The sequence below is a fragment of the Perognathus longimembris genome, chromosome 14 (assembly GCF_023159225.1).
Source record: "Perognathus longimembris pacificus isolate PPM17 chromosome 14, ASM2315922v1, whole genome shotgun sequence".
Lineage (NCBI taxonomy): Eukaryota > Metazoa > Chordata > Mammalia > Rodentia > Heteromyidae > Perognathus > Perognathus longimembris.
The window spans coordinates 41,528,490-41,549,011 of NC_063174.1; the positions used below are offsets into that span (position 1 = coordinate 41,528,490).

At 37.6% G+C, this 20,522-nt stretch overlaps 1 protein-coding gene across 4 annotated transcripts in view; it reads left to right on the plus strand.

Moving 5' to 3' along the window:
• Ylpm1 (YLP motif containing 1) overlaps positions 1-15,232 on the plus strand; it is a 73,264-nt gene extending 58,032 nt beyond the window's left edge. For 3 of the 4 annotated variants that reach the window (XM_048362327.1, XM_048362328.1, XM_048362330.1), the window contains 5 exons: positions 640-720; positions 3,782-3,833; positions 8,703-8,833; positions 14,331-14,513; positions 14,828-15,232. In XM_048362327.1, coding sequence (XP_048218284.1) covers positions 640-720; positions 3,782-3,833; positions 8,703-8,833; positions 14,331-14,477 — 411 coding nt within the window. In that variant the 3' untranslated portion in view covers positions 14,478-14,513; positions 14,828-15,232. Of the gene's footprint in view, positions 1-639; positions 721-3,781; positions 3,834-8,702; positions 8,840-14,330; positions 14,514-14,827 lie in introns of those variants that run through there. The other variant, XM_048362329.1, reaches the window with a different exon arrangement.
• The last annotated feature ends 5,290 nt before the right edge of the window (positions 15,233-20,522 follow it).

A 20,522-nucleotide genomic window follows, 5' to 3' on the forward strand; every position in this document is an offset into this window, starting at 1 on the left:
GCAGGTATATGTCGGTTTTATCCTACTTCTAAAAATTATGCTTTTTCTTATATTTTGAAATTTGAGCTACTTGTGTGTTTTATTTGATTGTCAAAATTCTTGTTAAGGGGTTTTAAAATGAAATCGTAGTGTAATCCATGTACATTTAAAACTGTTTTAGCCAATTAAAGCATTGCACTTACCATTTTAGGAATTATAAAGATGAATATCCCAGGAAAATGAAAATCAGGAATATCTTACCAGTTTTACTTCAAAATTTGGATTCTTAAGTACTATATAATGACTGGGTCATTATATGACTGGCTCAGGCCTGTAATCCTAGCAACTCCGGAGGCTGAGGTCTGAGGATTGTGGTTTAAAGTCAGCCAGGGCAATAAAGTTCATGAATCTCTTACCTCCAATAAACTTCTCAGAAAAGCCAGAAGTGGCACTGTGGCTCAAATGGTAGAGTGCTAACCTTGAGCATAAAGAAGCTCAGGGACAGCACCCAGGCCCTGAATTCAAGTCCCAGACCAGAAAAAAAAGTGTGTGTGTGTGTGTGTGTGTGTGTGTGTGTGTGTGTGTGTGTGTTGCATGTATGTTGCTTTGTTCCTAAAAAGTTAACTCCGTTATTTTTCAATGATTCTTGCCCGGTTGTAGGTAGAGATGGAAGATTTTGATGCAAATATTGAAGAACAGAAGGAAGAAAAGAAAGATGCAGAAGAAGAGGAAAACGAACTGGTAGGAGACAGACCAACCACTTTGAGCAAAGTGTCTCTTTATTAGAATTCTTTAGGAGGCTTTATATTTAGACCCGTGGTGGTTTTACTACTGCTGATACACACTTTTTAATAGTAAAAATTCCCACAATCATCTTAAACTTTTAGCTACTTTTGTTTTTCCTGGACCAAAGGAAGCCTGTGTTGTTAAAAAAAATTTTTTTTAACAGAGTACTAAGAAACTTACCTTTGTATTCACTCATCTATCTGTGGTAGTTTTAGAAGAATATACTTTTCAAGAAAATTAATTACATTTGAAAAGGCATTCTTACATTCCAGCAGATAGTGGTACAGCCTACCCAGCACATGCACAGTTGTCTCTCTACTACATGATCTCAGAATTGAGTTTCTGTCAATGAGCAAATGGATGGGTTACCATTGGCTGCTGGATTTGTTCTGTTTTTTTATCCTGTTAAGTGATGGGAAAAAACGATTTGACTGTGTAGGCAATGCATTTTATTTAGGCTGATTAGAAACTTACATGATGTGAGTTGTGTACCTCTTGTAAATGCTTTTAACATCCCTGTAGAGTTGTTTGCCTTACCGTCATTCAAGAAAAATGCGACCTATAGAGTTAACCTGACTTTGCAGTGTTTGCTAACGAGGTACAGAGATGAGCAATGCCTTGGAACAGTGTTGCTTTTTTAAAATCCGGAATATTACTTGGTTTATTTACTACTTCAATTCTTGCTAAATTTGCTTTTCATATTCCTTTGAAAATGTAAAAATTCAGAACCCTGATTTTCCTACCCGCGCTAGAATATACTGAGTCTTCAAGAAGTGGTCCCATTAAACTTATGTGTACTATAGAGGACTCTTGATAGAAACTGTGTTTATTTAGAGATGGTGTCGACCTCTACATTCCTACATTTTAAATGTGGATTAAAAAATAAGCTTTCAAGTTAATGGCATTTGAGTCTCATATGTTTGGTTTTTTTTAAACACGAAGCCTTTTTCTTTATTAAGTTGTTTTGATATACATAATCTCAAATCTCAAATTTACTTGAAGGCCCACACTGTCCTGGAATATAGCTCATGACCTTTATAGCTACTTGCAGCATGTATGATAGAAACTGACCATATGAAAATCTGTAGTGTTGTTTACTTTCTGAAGCTGTCTTTTGTGGAGATTTCAGTTCAGGATGTGGTTTATAATGTTTTATTTGTTTAGGTGTAGGTTGAACTTGGAGCTTTTAATTGAATGTACACTAATTTTTTAAAGTGAAAGGCATTGTTATACTATATTTTCACATTACAGACCTGGCAAGTAAACCTTAGAATTCTACCCTGCTGGACTATCTTTCATTTCTAAGTAGCCTACCATTTTTCACAGTGGAAAGATGGCTTAGTTTTAAGGAAGAACAAAATGTTTTCAGCAAGGGGAAACTAATATACTTGTTTGACTTTATATTCTAAAACTTCTCTTAACCCAGGCAAAGAGCAGAATCCAAATCTTCTACTATTGGAGTCTATCCCAAGAGTAAAAGATTCTTGGAGAATATTAACCAAAGGGTTAAGAGCAAGTCTCATATCATTCAGACTGTTTTAACAGAATTGTCAGTAAACTTTGCATTTTCTAATGTGTAACCATGAATACAACTGGATAAAATCTAAACTTTTCTTAAGAGAATCTTTTTGGGGGGAATCACTGGTGTGAGAGTTTGTCTTTTTTATTTATTGCTTCATTGAATCTAGTAGTGAACTTAGTATATTTCAGACTTTATATTATTCCAGTGATGCTTAAGGTTTTCAGATGAGTGTTGAGCTATCACTTACATAAAAGTTTCCTCAGTCCTTAACTTTCACCACTACCATAGCTTTGTCTTGGTTCCTTCTAAAAGTATGTCTCAAAAGGATGATATAATTTACAACCTGAAATACTATGTTGAAATGGAATTACTAGTTCTGGCTTTAAAGACTAGAAATGTATAAAATGAGGTTTCCTGGAATAATGATAAAACTTTTTCGTAGAAGCTATTGTCATGCTATCTTCAACGTGTTTTCTAATCTAGCTGCATGTCAGCCTGTTCTATAAACTTACACATTTTCGACAGTAGAAATGAAACATAAAAGAAAATGGTGACACTTTGGATGAATTTATCCTGTTTACTAAGTCCTAATATTAAAGTTTCTGTATACTAGGGACCAAAAGAAAAAACAAAGTCCTAGTGAAGGAAAAGAGGACTCATGATAAATCATGTGGAAAAAGTATATACTTGCTAGGTGAATAAAGAGAAAGGATATAGTTCATTGTGCACACTGGGTAATTGGAAAATGTTGAAATAAACCACTTAGTTATCTTATGAAATCTGAAGATGTAAGTTGCCTGTGGTGATTTCTGGGTTTTCACATAACAAAAAACAGTTCTAAAAGCTATTAGAAATAAAAATCTAGTTCACAACTGACCAAAGAGAAAAGCTCTGAAATTGATTCAATAAAATTAGTCTTTGTAAGATCTAACTGGTACATGGATTGAGTCATTTGAAAGTTTGACTTCATAATTGGGTAGTTGGCTTCAATAATACTAGTCCTTTTCCCTTCTTTCAAGAACTTACAATGACACTGGTATATCAAGTAACTGTCTTGAAGAACATTTTTTACTTCATGGCTGTAATCACTTAAATAGCAGTTGTATTTAGGAAATAACATAGCTAGTATTATAAATTATCTGATCTCCAAAGGATATTAATATTGGCACAGTAACTGTCTATACATGCTTTATCCTAATAACTATACAGCTGCTGTCCAGACCACAGTTGTGAGTCCTGAACTGTAGCTGCTTCAAAGCACCTTCATGACACTCTCTTGAAGTCACTGTTCTGAAATCTGCAGTGAAGTCTGGCGAATTTGATCATTTAATTTCTCCAAAGATAATGAGATTGTGTTTTCCCTAAGGATATATATTTATAATTAGTCAGTGGAAACTGAATCCATTCCCAGTTTTAATGCTTTTCCAATTCAAAAGTGTATGCATGTATGTGTCTCTTTCTAACCCTTCGAGCTTCTCTCTGTGTACAATTTAGGGTTACATTCCGAAAAGCAAATGGGAGATGGACACATCTGAGGCAAAGCTAGGTGGGTATTTCCTTTTTCCTGTTTTTATATGTGATACCTGATGGTAATGGTCATAGAGCTTTCCACTATAAGAAGAATTTTCCAAAACTTCTGCTTAAAGCAAGATTTTTGGCCTTCCTTGCATCCTCCAATCTACTTCACTAGCTTTTGGTTTAATTAGTAATATCTTACAACAGCAAAAAGAAAAGTATTATAAAAGTATTCCTTTCAATACTATTTAATGTTTTTAGAGTAAACAAAATACTTAATAAATTTAGTAACAAAATACTGTCACTTTCAACATTGATTTTGTAATATTAATCAGAAATTAATGTTGAAGCAAACATTTCTGTAAAAACTTAACTGCAGTCCAAAGTTGAACCTGTCTTATAAGTATTTGAAGATGATAGTCATAATAAATATTAAGTCTTAAAAATTTAAAGGCATATTTTTCTTGAATAATAAATTTAAGTTTTTGTGTAGAGGGAAGTAGATATGTAATTCAGAATTTTGAAGACCCTTTTTTATGAGATTCTACTTAAATTTTCCTCAAGTTTTTCTGAGTGCCACAATATAAACCACTTAAAAGGGTTGTCTAAATCACATTTTGGAGCTGCTTAATGTGAGTTTTCCATAAAATCGTACATATTGAGTAGATTCCTCCTGTATTTCATAGTGATGCTATAAAATGCTTACCCATTTTTTACTTCATTTTACCATGTTAATTAAAAGAAATCAATAAAAACCACAAGACAACTTTTTGATGTACAAAAGGCCTTACTAATTATAAAGCATGATAGTCTCTACATTTCTCTTCTTAGTGTCATTCCAGAAGTGATCATCTAAATATCTTCATTTAATAACATGAGCCTAGCATTTAGGTGCTTCACTAACCCCAGAAAATACATTTTACACACAGTTGTATGATTCTCTTGTGCCCAACTGCTTGGGTTGCCACTTAATGTTGACCTATCTCAAAAAATAGATCCACACACTATAGTATTAATATACTATTGATATAAGTGCTTTGCTATAAAGTCTAAAAAATTTTTAGTATATGTCAAGTAAAAATTATATCTAGTTTTCTAGTCTTTTACTCTCTATGTGAAATCTTATTACCAGCCATTTCCTTCCTTAGACCATAAGTACTTACATATAAAGTATATAGGAAAGTGATAACCATAAATTAGTTTTTGCTCTTGTTCTGCTTATTCTGACATTAAATTAGCTCCGTTTAAAGTTCTGTACTTTTTAAATAACCTGTAAGACTTTTAAGATAATTTCTTTGGTTCTCTAAACAGTGATTATCTTTGGAGCAAAGAGTAATCATAAAAGTGATTATAAATGTGATAAATAACTAAGCAGATATTCTTCAAAGGCATTATATATAGTACATAATTTGTGATAGTGTTCTGCTAAGTTTGAGCTAGTTCATTTTCTACTTTCCTTTCTAGTTTTTGGTATTATTTTGTTTTGTTTTTGCCAGTCCTGGGACTTAGGATTTAGGGCCTGAGCACTGTCCCTGGCTTCTTTTTGCTTAAGGCTAGCACTACCTCTTGAGTCACAGCACCACTTCTGGCTTTTTCTGTTTATGTGGTGCTGAGGAATCAAACCCAAGGCTTCATGCATGCTAGGCAAGCACTCTACCACTAAGCTACATTCCCAGCCCCTCCTTTCTAGGAGAAAAGAAAATGACATTCAGTTATTATGACTGCTCAAGAAAACATGGTATTCATACTGGTATTAACTTCTGGGGAGGAAAAATTTGGCTTATCTACCATTTACTTCTCAGAAAATACATCTGAAACAATTCCATCAATTTTAAAGACAGCATTACACAATAAATTGCATACGTGGATTCTTACATAAATCATTCCAGCTATTGACATTGAAGATCTGGTAATGAATCTAGAAAAATTATAGAGGTTTTGCAGTTGAGTCTTTGCTTATTTTTAATAGGAATAACAATGATGTTTTCTATAAGGGCTTGCATCTTGCACTACTATGTTATCTTGAGAGCGAATCCAGCTATGGAGGAAGGCAACTTGAATGTGAGCTTCCTTCACAGTGCTTGCTTCTTTGAGATTGGTCCATTGAGCCAATTGAGAAGAAGTTTCTCCTCTTGTGAGGATCTTCAGCTGAGAGTTATAGCCTATATATACGTTGCCTCTTTATCCTAACAAAGTTAGTGTTTGTTTACAGGTGTAACTTATTTTTCTAAGTACCAACGTTCTTCCAATACTCTTGGTGACAGGATTATGGTGGGTGGACACATACTGACCTTTAGGAGTGTTATTTGTGAGCTGAAAGAGCTGAAACTGGGGAACTTTGATGTACAAATGAATCTGCCAAAAAGAAAGTATTCACCTATAATATTTCAAACAGCTGCTTAGATTTCACTGCAGGTTCTTGATCTCTGCTCAGTGTACAGTTCTGCCTATGTCTCTTAAATAAAAGAGCATAGTTTAAGACAGTTTGGGACAGGACTGAGTTATATCTGGCATCAAGGTCATGGAGTTGTTAAAAGCTGCCTCTCCACCTCAGTCACACCTGACTGCTCCTTCCCAACTGGGACACAGGCACTCTAATGCATAGGTTGGGACTCAGGATTGAAACTATTTTAACTCAGTAATGTGATTTTAGTTTCTCACACTGTAAGAAATAGAATGTTTGAGACTGTTACCATCCTAATTTAAGTTTCTCTATGTGAAGTATTTTGGTTTTCCTCATCCCAATGTCATTTGTCTGTACTTCAGAGTCGTATATTGGCATTCTGCACATTAAAACAGACTCATCTCTTCAGAATTAGAATGTAATTATTTGCTTAGGCACAAAACCTTGTGTGTTCACCTTGAACAAATTTCCAGATACCATCTATATTTAGGAAATGCTAGATGTATCTAGGGAATTCTTGCGTTATATGAAAATAATATACACTGTTTTAAAGCTTTGGTAAAATTCTGTGACCTACCAAGTTGGATTTAAAGTTTCATCTTCATCTAAAATTTTATCTTTTGAAACTCAGACCTCTAACCATCACTAGCATGAGTGTTTTGGATACCAGACTTGTAATTAACACCCCAGACTCCTCTTCCCTCACCCTATACCATCCATCTGTGTGTTTGGGTTTCCAGTGTGCCATATGGGAGAGCTGCAAGCCTTTCTTCAGCCCCCAAAAGGAAACTATAATATGCTTGCACAGTAAAATTTCAAATTAAATGAATGGTTACTCTGACTAGAAATGCATGCTGTATTGGATTTCATGTTGCAAATATAGATCTGATCTGTATCTAGTGTATGAGAAGTTCTTGCAGTTTTTCACACTGCCCTTCTGCACTGTTGCCTGCCAGGCTCTATTCTTGGAATTGAAATGTGAAATTTTTCCTTTGAAAAATATGTTAATGTCAAAATGGATGGTGTTAAGTTTGGAAATCCATCGAGGTTTGTTTAATATGTGTGTTGGGGCTTCCTACTCCTCTGTTAATGCTGTTACACTGTAGAAATGAGACGTGTTTTATTGCTTATGGGACCTCATTGATGTTCTGATGCCATATCCCGAGTCCTGTGCAGTCAGGGGGCCACTTGTGTTATCGTGTATAGTATGGTCTCTAGATAGAGCCATTTGGTTAGCATGTGGTTCGTAGAGGAGATAGAAGGTTAGTTTCATGGAACCCATTTAACAAGATGATAACATTTCCTTGAGTTTTGTAAAGTGTTGTCATTTGCCTTATTGATGGTGTTGAGTTTTTTTTTTCTCAATGAAATTGCTTTTGTTGGGGGGAGGGATTTGAAAACTAAAAGCTTTGACACTTATTCAAATTCTTTCTGGTTTTTAGAGCTTACACAGTCATGTGAGTAACTTGTACATTTGAAGCATAAACTCACCCTCCTTACCACTGCTTCCATTGTGCTTTCCTTTTCATATCAAATTCTCTCCAACTTGGTGCCTTGAAGACTTCTGTTACATGTACTTTGTACCCTTAATGGAGTTCAATGAAGTGTGGTTATTGTGTTTTTCTGAAGTTTTCAGGCTTTCCTTTGGAAGCCTGCTTTAATAATAGTGTGTTTTGTACAGCTTCAAGTGATTCAAAAGCTTAGTGCTTCATTGTAGCCAAAAATGCCTATAACTCATATTTTACATCTGTGTTCAAAATTATATTAACCAATAAAAACGATACAACACGTTTTCTTATATTCCATGACTTCTAAAGTACAATTCCTTTTCTTTAATTGATTATAGTCGTCAGTCCTTGAGAAGCCTTATCCTCCCAGGGTTCAAAAAGAAGTATCAAATCTTGTCACTTCACTAAGGAACCCTTAACCACAGTATCGTCAAGAGTACTTCATGGTGTATTCAAAGTAGCAACCTCATACAGTCATCTTGTTGATAAACATTAACTTACAGTGATTTTACTGAGAGCCGCCAAAATTCTAGAAACTGTTCATCTAAAATCATCTTAAACATAGCTGTTAAGTTCTTCTTATTACTTGCTTTTCGTATGACCCAGTATCAAAGATGATTGCACATCAAATGAGTTATATTGTGTTAAAGAAAAAAACAGGATTGAAAGTCACTGTCATTAGGAAAACCCAACTTTTCGTTTTCCTTCAGACTGCAAGAGCTAGCTTTTTGTGAGAGTAGCAGGACAGGGAGGCTAGGAGACAATGGTAGCCTAAGACTGCTAATAGAAACACCAAACAGACTATGGAAATGGCAGAGAACTTGATGTTATCTCAGCCGAGAAGATAATTTGGATCTGCAAGTGATGCTGCACTCAAAAATATGGATATGCCCTCTGAAAGTATTCCAGCTTTCCTTTTCCTTTGTTTGTGTGTTGTATGAAAATTCACAATCTTTCTTAATGCTGTGGCTCTGTGTTTGTCCCTCAGACAAGTTGGATGGCTTGAGGACTGGCACTAAAAGGAAACGTGACTGGGAGGCGATTGCTAGCAGAATGGAAGATTATCTTCAGCTCCCTGATGATTATGAAACTCGTGCTTCTGAGCCTGGGAAGAAGAGGGTAAGAAACATTATCAATAACTGCCAACAGACAAAAGGTTAGAAAGGTTTAGACAGATAATCATATGAATGCTATTTTTAAGAACAATTTAAAAAATACTTGGGGGAGTGGGCGGTCATGGGGCTTAAACTCAGGGCCTGGGCGCTGTCCCTAAGCTCTTTTGCTTAAGGCTAGTGCTCTACCACTTTAAACCACAGCACCACTTCTGGTTTTGGGGTGGTTAATTAGAGATAAGAGCCATTGACTTTCCTGCCCTGGCTGGCTTTGAACCGCCACCCTCAGATCTCAGCCTCATTAGTAGCTAGGATTACAGGTGTGAGTCACCTTTAAATTTTTATATTATGGGGCTGGGGATATGGCCTAGTGCCAAGAGCGCTTGCCTCGTATACTTGAAGCCCTGGGTTCGATTCCCCGCACCACATATACAGAAAATGGCCAGAAGTGGTGACTCAAGTGGCAGAGTGCTAGCCTTGAGCAAAAAGAAGCCAGGGTGCTCAGGCCCTGAGTCCACGGCCCAGGACTGGCAAATAAATAAATAAATAAATAAATAAAATTATATTACATGTTCAGAAAACGTGTTCAAAAAATTTCAGATCAAAATATACAAGTAACTAAAAAGTGAAGAACAGAACTGCAACCTGTAAGAATTGGGAGTATCCAATGTTGTCATTTTGTCATTGGACAAAAGAGCCAGGTACAGAGTAGGATGCTAAAGAGAATCTGTGGGACTACTTAATGGATTGAATGTATGAAAGTTCCCAGGGTAGCTGGGATCAAGAGTATTTCACAGGCGTGTCATGTACTGAGAAAGAGAAATCTGGAAGAGATACTTCAGTGAAGAACCAATTAAATTAGAAGACTAAGTTGACTGTTGGATATACAAGTATGAAATTCACTGGAAATAATCGGATTATAACAATAAATTTGAGAAAATGTTATTTAAGGGGCTAGGAATATGGCCTAGTGGTAGAGTGCTTGCCTTGTATACATGAAGCCCTGGGTTCAATTCCTCAGCACCACATACATAGAAAAGGCCAGAAGTGGCGCTGTGGCTCAAGTGGTAGAGTGCTAGCCTTGAGCAAAAAGAAGCCAGGGACAGTGCTCAGGCCCTGAGTCCAAGCCCCGGGACTGGCCAAAAAAAAAAAAAGAAGAAGAAAAGAAAATGTTATTTAAAACCATGAGACCAACTGAGTACTAGTGGCTCATGCCTGTAATCTTAACTATTCAGGAGGCTGATATCTGAGAGGATCACAGTTCAAAGCCAGTGTTGGCAGAAAAGTTCTTGATATTTTATACCAATTTTCAAGGGTGAGAGGGAGAAGAGAAAGGATGTGAAAGGAAAGGAGGGAGGGAGAGGCTGGAAATAGCTCAAGTGATAAAGTGTTAGCCATGGCAGGAAAAAAAGTGAGAAACTTTGAAGTTCAAGCCCCAGTACTAGCACAAACAGCAAACCATGAGGCCAAATTATCTTGCCCAAAGAGAAAGTATAAATAGAAAAGAATAATATTGAGTATGCCGAAATAGAAATGTTCCCCCTCTCCCTGTCCTGGGGTTCGAACCAGTACTGTCCCATTTTGTTGAGAGCACAAATACTATAATGAAAATCTTAGTGCATGTGTCTTGGCATTCCCCCCTCCAACCCTTCTCAGATCTCACTTCATGGGCCAGGCTGGTCTCAAAATACTGCCTCAGTCTCCCCATGCTGGGTTAAATGAGTGCTACCACACCAGCCTGTGCCTTGTCTTTCTTTTCCATTTATGCCAGTCCTGTGGCTTGAGCCCATGGGCTATGTGCTGTCCTTGAGCTTTTGTGCTCAAGGCTCTCCCATTTGAGCCACTGCTCTTCTTCCAGCTTTTTAGTATTTAGTTGGAGATAAGAGTCTCATGGGACAGTACTGGTATCAGTAAGGGACAGGGTGATAAATAACTACTGTGCAAACAATGGCAACTTTAAAAGGAATGATATTTTAATAGGTCAAGGGGGATTAGCTGGGTGCTGGTGCTCATGCCTGTAATCTCAGCTACTCAGGAGGCTGAGATCTAAGGATCATGGTCAGTCAGCTCAGGCAGGAAAGGCCATGAGACATCTCCAATTAACCACAAAAAAAAATCAGAAGTGGATCTGTGGCTCAAAGTGGTAGAGTGCTAGCCTTGAGCAAAAGCAGCTCAGGGACAGTGCCCAAGTCCTGAGTTCGAACCCCTTCCTTTACTTATTGTGATACTGGGGTTTGAACTTGGGCTCATACTTGCTTGGTGTGCACTCTACTGAACCATACCTCCAGCCAACCTTGAACCTTGATCTCCCATTATTTCACATGTCTTTTCTTAAATGTATATAATATTTTCTCCTTCCTTCCTTCCTTCCTTCCTTCCTTCCTTCCTTCCTTCCTTCCTTCCTTCCTTCCTTCCTTCCTTTTTATTGTGATACTGGAGTTTGAACTTGGGCTTACACTTGCTCAGTGTACACTCTACTGAACCATACCCTCAGCTTGAATTTCTTTAAGAGTGAAGTTGTAGCCGGGCACAGGTGGTTCATTCCTGTAATCCTAGCTACTCAGGAGACTGAGATGTGAGAATCGCAGTGCAAAGCCAGCCCAGGCAGGAAAATCCATGACTCTGATCTCCCAATTTAGTCACCAGAAAAGCCTATAGTGGAGATGAAGTTGTGGAGCTGAAGTGGTAGAGCACTAATCCAGGACAAAAGACCTCGGGGACCGAGCCTAGACCCTGAATTCATGCCCTAGGCACACATACACAAAAAGGTTGTAGCCGGGGCTGGGGATATAGTCTAGTGGCAAGAGAGCTTGCCTCGTATACATGAGGCCCTGGGTTCGATTCCCCAGCACCACATATACAGAAAACGGCCAGAAGTGGCGCTGTGGCTCAAGTGGCACAGTGCTAGCCTTGAGCAAAAAGGAAGCCAGGGACAGTGCTCAGGCCCTGAGTCCAAGGCCCAGGACTGGCCAAAAACAACAACAACAACAACAAAAAAAAAAAAACGTTGTAGCCGGGCCCCAATGCACCAGTGGCCCACACTTGTAATCATAGCTACTCAAGAGCTGAGATCTGAGGATTGCAGTTTGAAGCCAGTCCAGACAGGATGGTCCTTGAGACTCTTGTCTCCCATTAATCACCTAAAAGCCAGAGTTAGAGCTCTGGCTCAAGCATAGCGCACTGGCCTTGAGCTTTTTTGACTCAGGGACAGTGCCCAGGCCCTGAGTTTAATTAAGCCTCAGGAGCGGCATGTACGTGTGCACACACATACACAGATATGCACAGGTTATATATCATTTATCTTTTATGTGTTGTTTGCTTTTAATTTTTAACGAATTTCATTGGTGCTTAAATATTAGAACACTATTTTAAGAGAATAAAAATGCCAGTAAACCTCCCTGACAATGACTGTCACTTTAAAGAATCCGAGTTTCTAAGCTCTTTCAAATACTACAGACAGTCCTTGCGCCTACCTTGTCTATATAGTTTGAAGGGATCCCATTAATTGCCTTCCATTTGTGTCTAGCCCTACCCACTCTGAAATGAGAACTCTTTCCCTTGTTTTACTCAGATAACAATCACTCTTCAGTTGAAATAAACTATAATAAAAACATGGTTCTGTTGAATTGATCATAACATAAATTTACCCAAATGACTAGGCATTAAAAATACAATTTATTTTAAAGATGTTTTATTTGCTTTTGGGGATGTAATATAGCAACTTATGTGAACTTTGATTTATATTTTTTATGACTGTGGGAAGTAAACATTTCCCTTATTCATTTGTCTATTTTAGAAATATTTTAGTGACAGTGGATGAAATATATGTACCTTAAACCTTTAAATGTTAGTCAAGATTTTATTTTGTAGTTAAGAAAACTGGCAAATGTGTTATAAATCTCAAAAATACCCCCGTAAATATAGAATTGACACACTGACATTCAAGAAGCCATTTCTAACTGAAAGTCATTTTTGTGCTTCTTATATTTTAGTGTTTTAAATTACACAAGAGTCCTTTGTAAGAAATTTATCCAGTGAAGGAGTCAAACACATAAATAAGTAATTTTAATGTAGCATAAGTGCATATTAGAGATGTGAACAGAGCACAGTCATTTTCGAAACACTTTAATTCCATCTTTTAAATTCTTTGTAGAGTTTGGTGCTGTGTACTGCAAACAACAGTGTCACTTTTAATTATTTGAGCTCTTATAGACAGATATGTTTTTAAAGCTTGTTAACATCTAAGAGTACTTATTTTTAAAAAATAATCAGTATCAGCCAGCTCACACCTGTAATCCTAGCTACTCAGGAGGCTAAGGTCTGTGACTCTTAATCTCCAGTTAATCACCAAAAAAAGCCAGCAGTGAAGCTGTGGCTCAAGTGGTAGAGTACTAGCCCAACTAAAAAAGTTCAGAGACAGCATCTAGGCCCTGAGTTCAAGCTTTAGTACTAGCATCAAAACTAAAACAGCACGAGTAGGAAATATCTCTGGATTATATATCAGCAGTAATCTTAATAATGATACTAATTGAGAGTCAGTGGCTCTCAACTGGTATTGTTAAGATTACTGCTGAATGAAAGTAATAAAATTACTTCCCTATTTTCTCCCGAAGGTTAAATTTCAAGAAATATTTGCTGTGTGGAGATTAATAAAACACAGTACTTGATCAAAGATATATGTAGTCCATATTTAATGTGTATGGAGAATATATAGGAAAGATAGTTACACATGGGTAATTATACTATACAGTGCAGAAATTCAAAAGTGTACATTAAGATCTAAAAATTCTGGTAGAGCAGTGATTAATTAGCAAATGAAAGGCTGGAAAAGGCAGGGGAGTTTGTCTAGACTGATGTGAGGTAGACAAGGGTTGGAAAAATGTTTCTGGACTTGAGACTAGTGCATGCAAACTTACAGAGCTGTGACATAGCTTCGGGTGCTGAGACTTAGCAGTGAGTGGGTTGCTTGTATAAAATGCTAGAGACACTGGCCTGAGTTGCAATAGAATCAGTGGACAGATCAAATGGGACTTCCATGCTTGGACTTTATATTTACACATTAGGGAAGAGTTTGAATTGGGGGAAGATCGCATTATGCATGTTTTAGGAGGGTCACTATGGCAGAATGGGATGGGGCGATGAAAAGGAAGACTAGACAAGATTAGTGCTTCAGGTTAAAAAAAGAAAAGAGAGGTCCATGAGTTAAAAGGGAATGGTAGAAGAATGGTAGAGAGGACAGAACTGAGCAGAAAGCTGAACTGCTCAGAAGCTTGAGTGGTTAGAACTTGGTGATTGACTAGGGTTTTCTCTCTATAACTTAGGACAGACAGACATATGGTTTATTTTCTCAGCTCTTTTGGGTTAATTTTCTTTTTTTTTAACTTCTAGATTCAAACTGTGCAAAGAGGGAAAGAGACTTTTACGTGTGTGTGTGTGTGTGTGTGTATGTGTGTGTTTGTATTTTAGTTTGTTTTCTGTACAGCCTAATGCTGTGTTCTCTTTAGGTGAGATGGGCAGACCTGGAAGAAAAGAAGGATGCAGATAGGAAAAGGGCCATAGGTTTTGTGGTCGGACAGACTGATTGGGAGAAAATTACAGATGAAAGTGGTCACCTGGCTGAAAAAGCCCTCAATCGAACCAAATATATATGACACTTAGTTTTTGAATGGAGTCATTATTCCTCTAAGGTAAGTATACCCAGTCAGGTAAATAGCCTACTGTGTGGTTGCTTCGAAGGGTTTAAGATAAAGAAGATAGCATGCTTTGCTAAAAAGGCTGTTTCCTAGTTCTAAATGAGTAAGTAGTTAATAGTTGCTAATATTTAATGTTTATAATATGGGGTATTAGAAATGAGCAGTTTTCGGTAATCTGACTCACTTACAAAACATAGGACTTGGGAGAAGCTTGATTTCTATGGATTTGGGAAGGGTAGAATCATGTTAGGATACTGAGCTTTCTGCCTGCGCTTTCCTATTGTGACAACTTTTTCTTCTCTTTGCAGGTGACCCATTTTGAGGTGATCCGAAGCCAAGGCCTCATGGAGCTTCCTTGTGTGTCACCATGCTTCCACATATCAGTTTTTATTTGTTTTTACTACTTTTGTTTTCTAAAGTTCTCTGGTATCCCCAAGAGATTTTAGAATCTTGCTGTACCCAAGCAAGACATTAATGTTTGTTTTTAACTGTTTTGGGGAGGGCAAGAGAGCATATCTGCTGAAGCCAGGGGCTCTACTGGGGGATTCCAACAGACTGTTTCCTCCACTGTACAATATCACAGACTATCTATATCATCATTGCTTTGTGGCTGTTTTGTTTTTTTTTTACTGTATGTAACTGGTAGCTGATTGTACTACAATTAAAAACAATAAACTTTCACAATAAAGCCAATAAGATTCATGGGCTATACAGCATGGGCCCTTTTCTCTTATTTTTAAAATTTTTATTCTTGATTTTGAAAAATATGGTATGTCCTAGCTGAACTTTGCCAAACCTCTTTCCCACTGAATATTGTATAGCTCAGTGGTTCCATAAAACCTGTACAATTTATAAGATTCAGTGATACTCAAAATGCTCATTTTTGCTTAAAAGTTGATTTCTTTGTTGATCTTCAGGCTTTAAAGTGGAGACAAAGTTCCTATGTTTATCAGTTCAGAGAATGTCTGGTTTATATTTTTAACTCCGTGTGTGTGTGTGTGTGTGTGTGTGTGTGTGTGTGTGTGTGTGTGCGTGTGCGTGTGTGTGCGCGCATGCGCGCGCACGCATGTTGGTAATGGTGGTTCTCCCTCCATTCTTCTCTTAGTTCTCCTTTTTTTTTCTTATGCTATGATTTGATTTTTTTTTTCTTTATCTGGCTTAGAATCCTGGTGAGCAGAGCTTATACGCTCCATAGAACTTGAGTTGATTTTTAAATCAAAATCACAGGGAAGGAATGTGGAGATGCAGAGCCCTCTGGAATGTGACCTTTATGCCTGTCAAGCTTTCAGGTTCATGCCAGATTGCTTACTGTTGGAGAGCATGGCCTTCTGTGCGGAATTTCCTTTCTTGTGGATAATACCAGGTTGAGCCCAGGAACAAAACTAAAACCCAAGTATATTCATCTTTAAACACAGAAAGGGAGCTCCTCCCCTTTTCATTCTGCAAAGAAAAATGTCATCTAGCATGAAAAAGACAGTTGAAGAACTTTCCTCAAATGCCATTTTCAGTTGGTGAGCTAGCTCAGCAATTTGTAAATGCGTTCGCTGAAGACCAATATTTTCAAGCGTTCTCTTTTGGGCCACCAGTGAAAGTCCCTTAGTTGTATGATCTACATTAAAAACTGTGACTATAGGTAATATTTACTAGCAGTCCAATAGTAACACTTTGAGTTCAACAACTGTTGTTATAGTGCTGAAGACTCTTAACATGGTAAAAATCCTGGTTACTTTCTATATGCTTTTATCTTTCCTGAAGTTTTGAATGTTTTAAGCCTGAGACTTTTATACTCATTAACAAGTCAATATTGAATGTATACTTTGCATCATTAAATAATTACACTATTTGTAGTATTTAATAAACTTTTTACTGCTTATTGCCCTATAACACATTTCTATATGCAGGTCTTTCTTGGTTGCTTTTATTAATCCAGCTTTGTATTGAGTTTTATCCTGCTAACTTCAGTTGTTATGAACCTGCATTGTAAGATGGCCAAGTAGAAGTGTTACTTATAAAAAGACAAACTCATTTTACTATATAATTAAAGCTACCCTCTGTCTTGTCATGGCAAAAGCAAAACTTTAGAATACCTGCTGTAGTTTAGGAGATTTAAAGCCTGTGTTTTACTAGTAGATGGTGTTTTACTTTTAACTATTATTAATCTTTTTTAGCACTTAATTCCAATCAAATAAGTAGTGATAGTCACCCATGATCATGGGTTTTACAGCCAAGGCTTTGTGCTCTCATGCCAGGGAAGGGAAAATCAACAAGAGTCACAGATCACCTCTGCCAATTTGTAGAAAATACAGGTTAACATAACTGAGGATAATTGTGGGACTACTGCTTTAGAAAATTCATGTGACAAATGACTTCAGTGTAAAGAAATTGGCAAAAAACGAAAAAGGAGGGCTGGGAATATGGCCTAGTGGTAAAGTGCTTGCCTCATATACATGAAGCCTTGGGTTCGATTCCTCAGCACCACATATATAGAAAAAGCCAGAAGTGGTAGAGTGCTAGCCTTGAGCAAAAAGAAGCCAGGGACAGTGCTCAGGCCCTGACCTGAGTTCAAGCCCCAGGACTTCCCCCCCCCCACACACACACACAAAAAAAAAAAGATTTTAAAAATTACAGAAAAAAAGTTATGCACATGAAATATATAACTTGTGATTGATACTGTAGCTTTTTTTTCACTTGGCATGGTTCCCTTGAAATTCATTCAAGTTCTGTACATCAATAGTTTGTTCCTTTTTTATTACTAACTAGCATTCCATCCGATTCTCTTTTACAGCTGTAGAAAACTTTATATGTCTTTGCGAACCTAATTTACCAGATCTCTAAATAGGTTTTTATTTTGCTTTGTGCTGTTATAAATTGTGAATTTCATGTATACTCAATCAGTGCCACTCCCTCTACCTGCCTAATTGGTAGCCATGAAGGAAGTACTGGCAATATCCTCTGCATAGACATCCTCAGAGAGCACTCGAAGGCAGCAAAACAAAAATACTTGGAGGAGGAAAGAAAACATCGATGTGTCAATATTTGACCGCCTTTGGTTCTGACATTTTGAAAACAACAGTTGTTTTCATTGAGCCAGATAGCAATACTGATGCTAAATTAATGCTAAATTTTTGTCCATTTGCTTGCTTTCACTGGGAGCATGGCTCACATCCTTCCAGTGTCCCTTTCTTAAGATTACAGGTAAGCACCTTGAGTGTACTCACATAGTGGGTGCAGGCTTGTGCCAGAGAACTAGGATGAAAATGCCTTCCGTTGAGGGGAGCAGCTGAGTGGCTGTATCTGGGTGTGGATTTGGTCAGAGTATCTGGTTCTGAACTCTGCCGCTTTCTGTTTCCACTGCGGAAAGACCGCTGGCACCTAGCACCATCAAAGGTGGGTTGACTTTTTTTTTTTAATTGAATTTATTTATTAATTGAACACAAATTTTTTTGACAAGGTGTTGTGCAAAAAGGGTACAGTTACATAGTAGGGCAGTGTGTACATTTCTTGTGATATCTTACGCCCTGGGTTGACTTTTGATATGTTTTACTTCTTAAAAGTTGATAGTCATTATCTTTTTCAAAATTGTTCATCCTAATATCAGTTCATTATTTTAGAAAGTTAATTTTCAAACAAAACAATATTGTTTCCACTCCTCCTGAGCACAATTAACCTTGTTTTAGAGGTAACTGCTGTTATTATTTGTAGTGTGGGTTTCCAAATCTTTCTCTGTGTGTTTGTCATTTACATTATTTTCTACATGATTTAAGGGGTTTTGTTTTTGTCTTTGCAGTACTGGAGTTTAAATTCAAGGCCTCATGCACTATACCACTTGAGCCACACTTCCAACCCAATATGATTTTTTTTCTTCTTTTTTTTTTTTTTTTCTGGTATTGGGTTTCAGCTGGCACTCTACCTCTTGAGCTATGCTTCCAGCCCAGCTTTTTGGCTGGTTATTTTGGAGATGGAGTCTTGAACCTCCTGCCAAGGTTGGCTTTAAACTGTGGTCCTCCAGAGCTCAGTCTTCTGGAAGCTAGGATTACTGGCGTGAAGGAACTGACCCCAGCATGAATAAATAAATGTGCCGCATACCCACTGTCTTATATACACACATGCACATATACTTGTGCGTATGTTCTTACCAATGACTGTACGTGTGCATACCATTATACGCACACACACAACATACACACATAAAAGTTTTTCCTTTTGGTGAATTTTTTCATTTTCATAGCAATGTTACACTAAACATCCTAGTAAACACACCTAACACAGGGCTGCTAGAGTGCTTGCCTAGCATGCATGAAACTCTGGGTTCTGTTCCTCAGTACCACATAAACAGGAAAGCCGCAAATGGTGCTGCGGCTCAAGTAGCGCTAGCCTTGAGCAAAAGAAGCTCAAACACCCCTTACAGGCATATTTTCAAAATTTCCTAGGTGAAATAGAGAATCTAAGCCCTGATCTGCAGGTAAACAGTTTCCCTTGGTATATCCTAAACTTAACCTGCCTGTATGTGTGTTTTAACTCCAGGTAGTATTTAAGATTTTAAAAAAATTACCTTTTTTCTTAGTATTTTAGAATTCTAGTTTTATGTGCTGCCCTTATTTGAATTCCACCTTTTGAATTGGGTTGGCACTAATATGTATGAGAAGGGGAAAAAAAGGTTCAAAGTAGTAGCCATAGTTCAAAACTAAAAAGCTTTTGGGAAGAGGCACAGCATTTCAATTGTAGATAAAAAAAAAAAAATGTCATTTGAGAAGGTAGTCTTCCATTAGTCATGAAGTTCTTTTTTCCAACTTGTTCTCTGTTCCCCTTGCAATTATAACAACTAGACCCACAGGTGCAAATATTTTCTTACATTTTCTGAAATGGTTTGAATAGTCCTAAAAAATGTATTTGGGTTCTGGATCCCTTAGGAAAAATAGTATTGGGACTGAGGGTGTAGCTCAATGGTAGAATGTGAGTTTAAAAAAAAAAAAAAAGAAAATGCTGAAACACCCACTTTTCTGGATAGGAAAGTTTTGTTTATTTAGATATGAAGTTAGGTATTAAGGTTTTCATTAAAGGAACATGCTTTGAGGATCTTGTTTCTCATATGAGCATTCTTGCTTTCACTCAGTGTCAATGTGGTGCACACTCCACAACACCTGCAAGGCAGCAAGGCATTGGATCCTAGCTACTCAGGAGAGAGATCTGGAGGATCACATTGGAAGCCAGCCTGGGCAGAAAAGTGCAAGACTGTCTCCGGTTAACTAGCAAAATACTGAACTAGAGGCATGGCTCTAATGGTAGAGGTCCAGCCATGGGCAAGAAAGCTGATAGAGAGTATGAGGCCCTGAGCTCAGTCCCTGGCACTAGCACACACACAAAAAGACCTTAAAGGAATTTCCAGAGTGAATTGTTGGGGTAGAAGAGAAGGCCATTTTCAAGTGGAGGCCCTAACTCATGGCTCCTTTAGGTACTAGTGGGGTGATTCCCGAGACTTTGTAAGTGGTGCTAACATATACAGTTACTCCAATTGCAAACCAGAATCTAGGGGTGGGCCTAAGCACTTATTTTGTTTTGAGACAGGGTCTTAATTACATTGCCCTGGCTGATGTCTAACTCAGTTCTCCTGCCTCAGCCTCCTGGTTTTATAGTGTTGGAGTTATAGGCATATGGCCTCACACCAGGCCTCTATGTTACTAATTTTTAAAGGCTATCGGGTTGTTCTAAGGTTCAGTCAAGTTTGAGAACTGGCAAAGCAATGAAGATTATCATCTTTATCCCCAGTTTGAGATCTAAGTTTGTTAATCATGGTTTTTCAAGGCCTGGTTCTGTTAATTAATTTGGCATGTGTGGATGGTAGAGTTGTTGGAAGGATATTGCTAATAAACGCTTTCAACTAAAACCCACCTAGCCTAAATGAGTTATTGCAGCCTCCAAAGGGACTCAACAGCCATGGAACGGCTTAGGCACAGGAAAGCCAAGATTGAAAATGCCTCTAATGTAGAACATGTGTGTACCCCT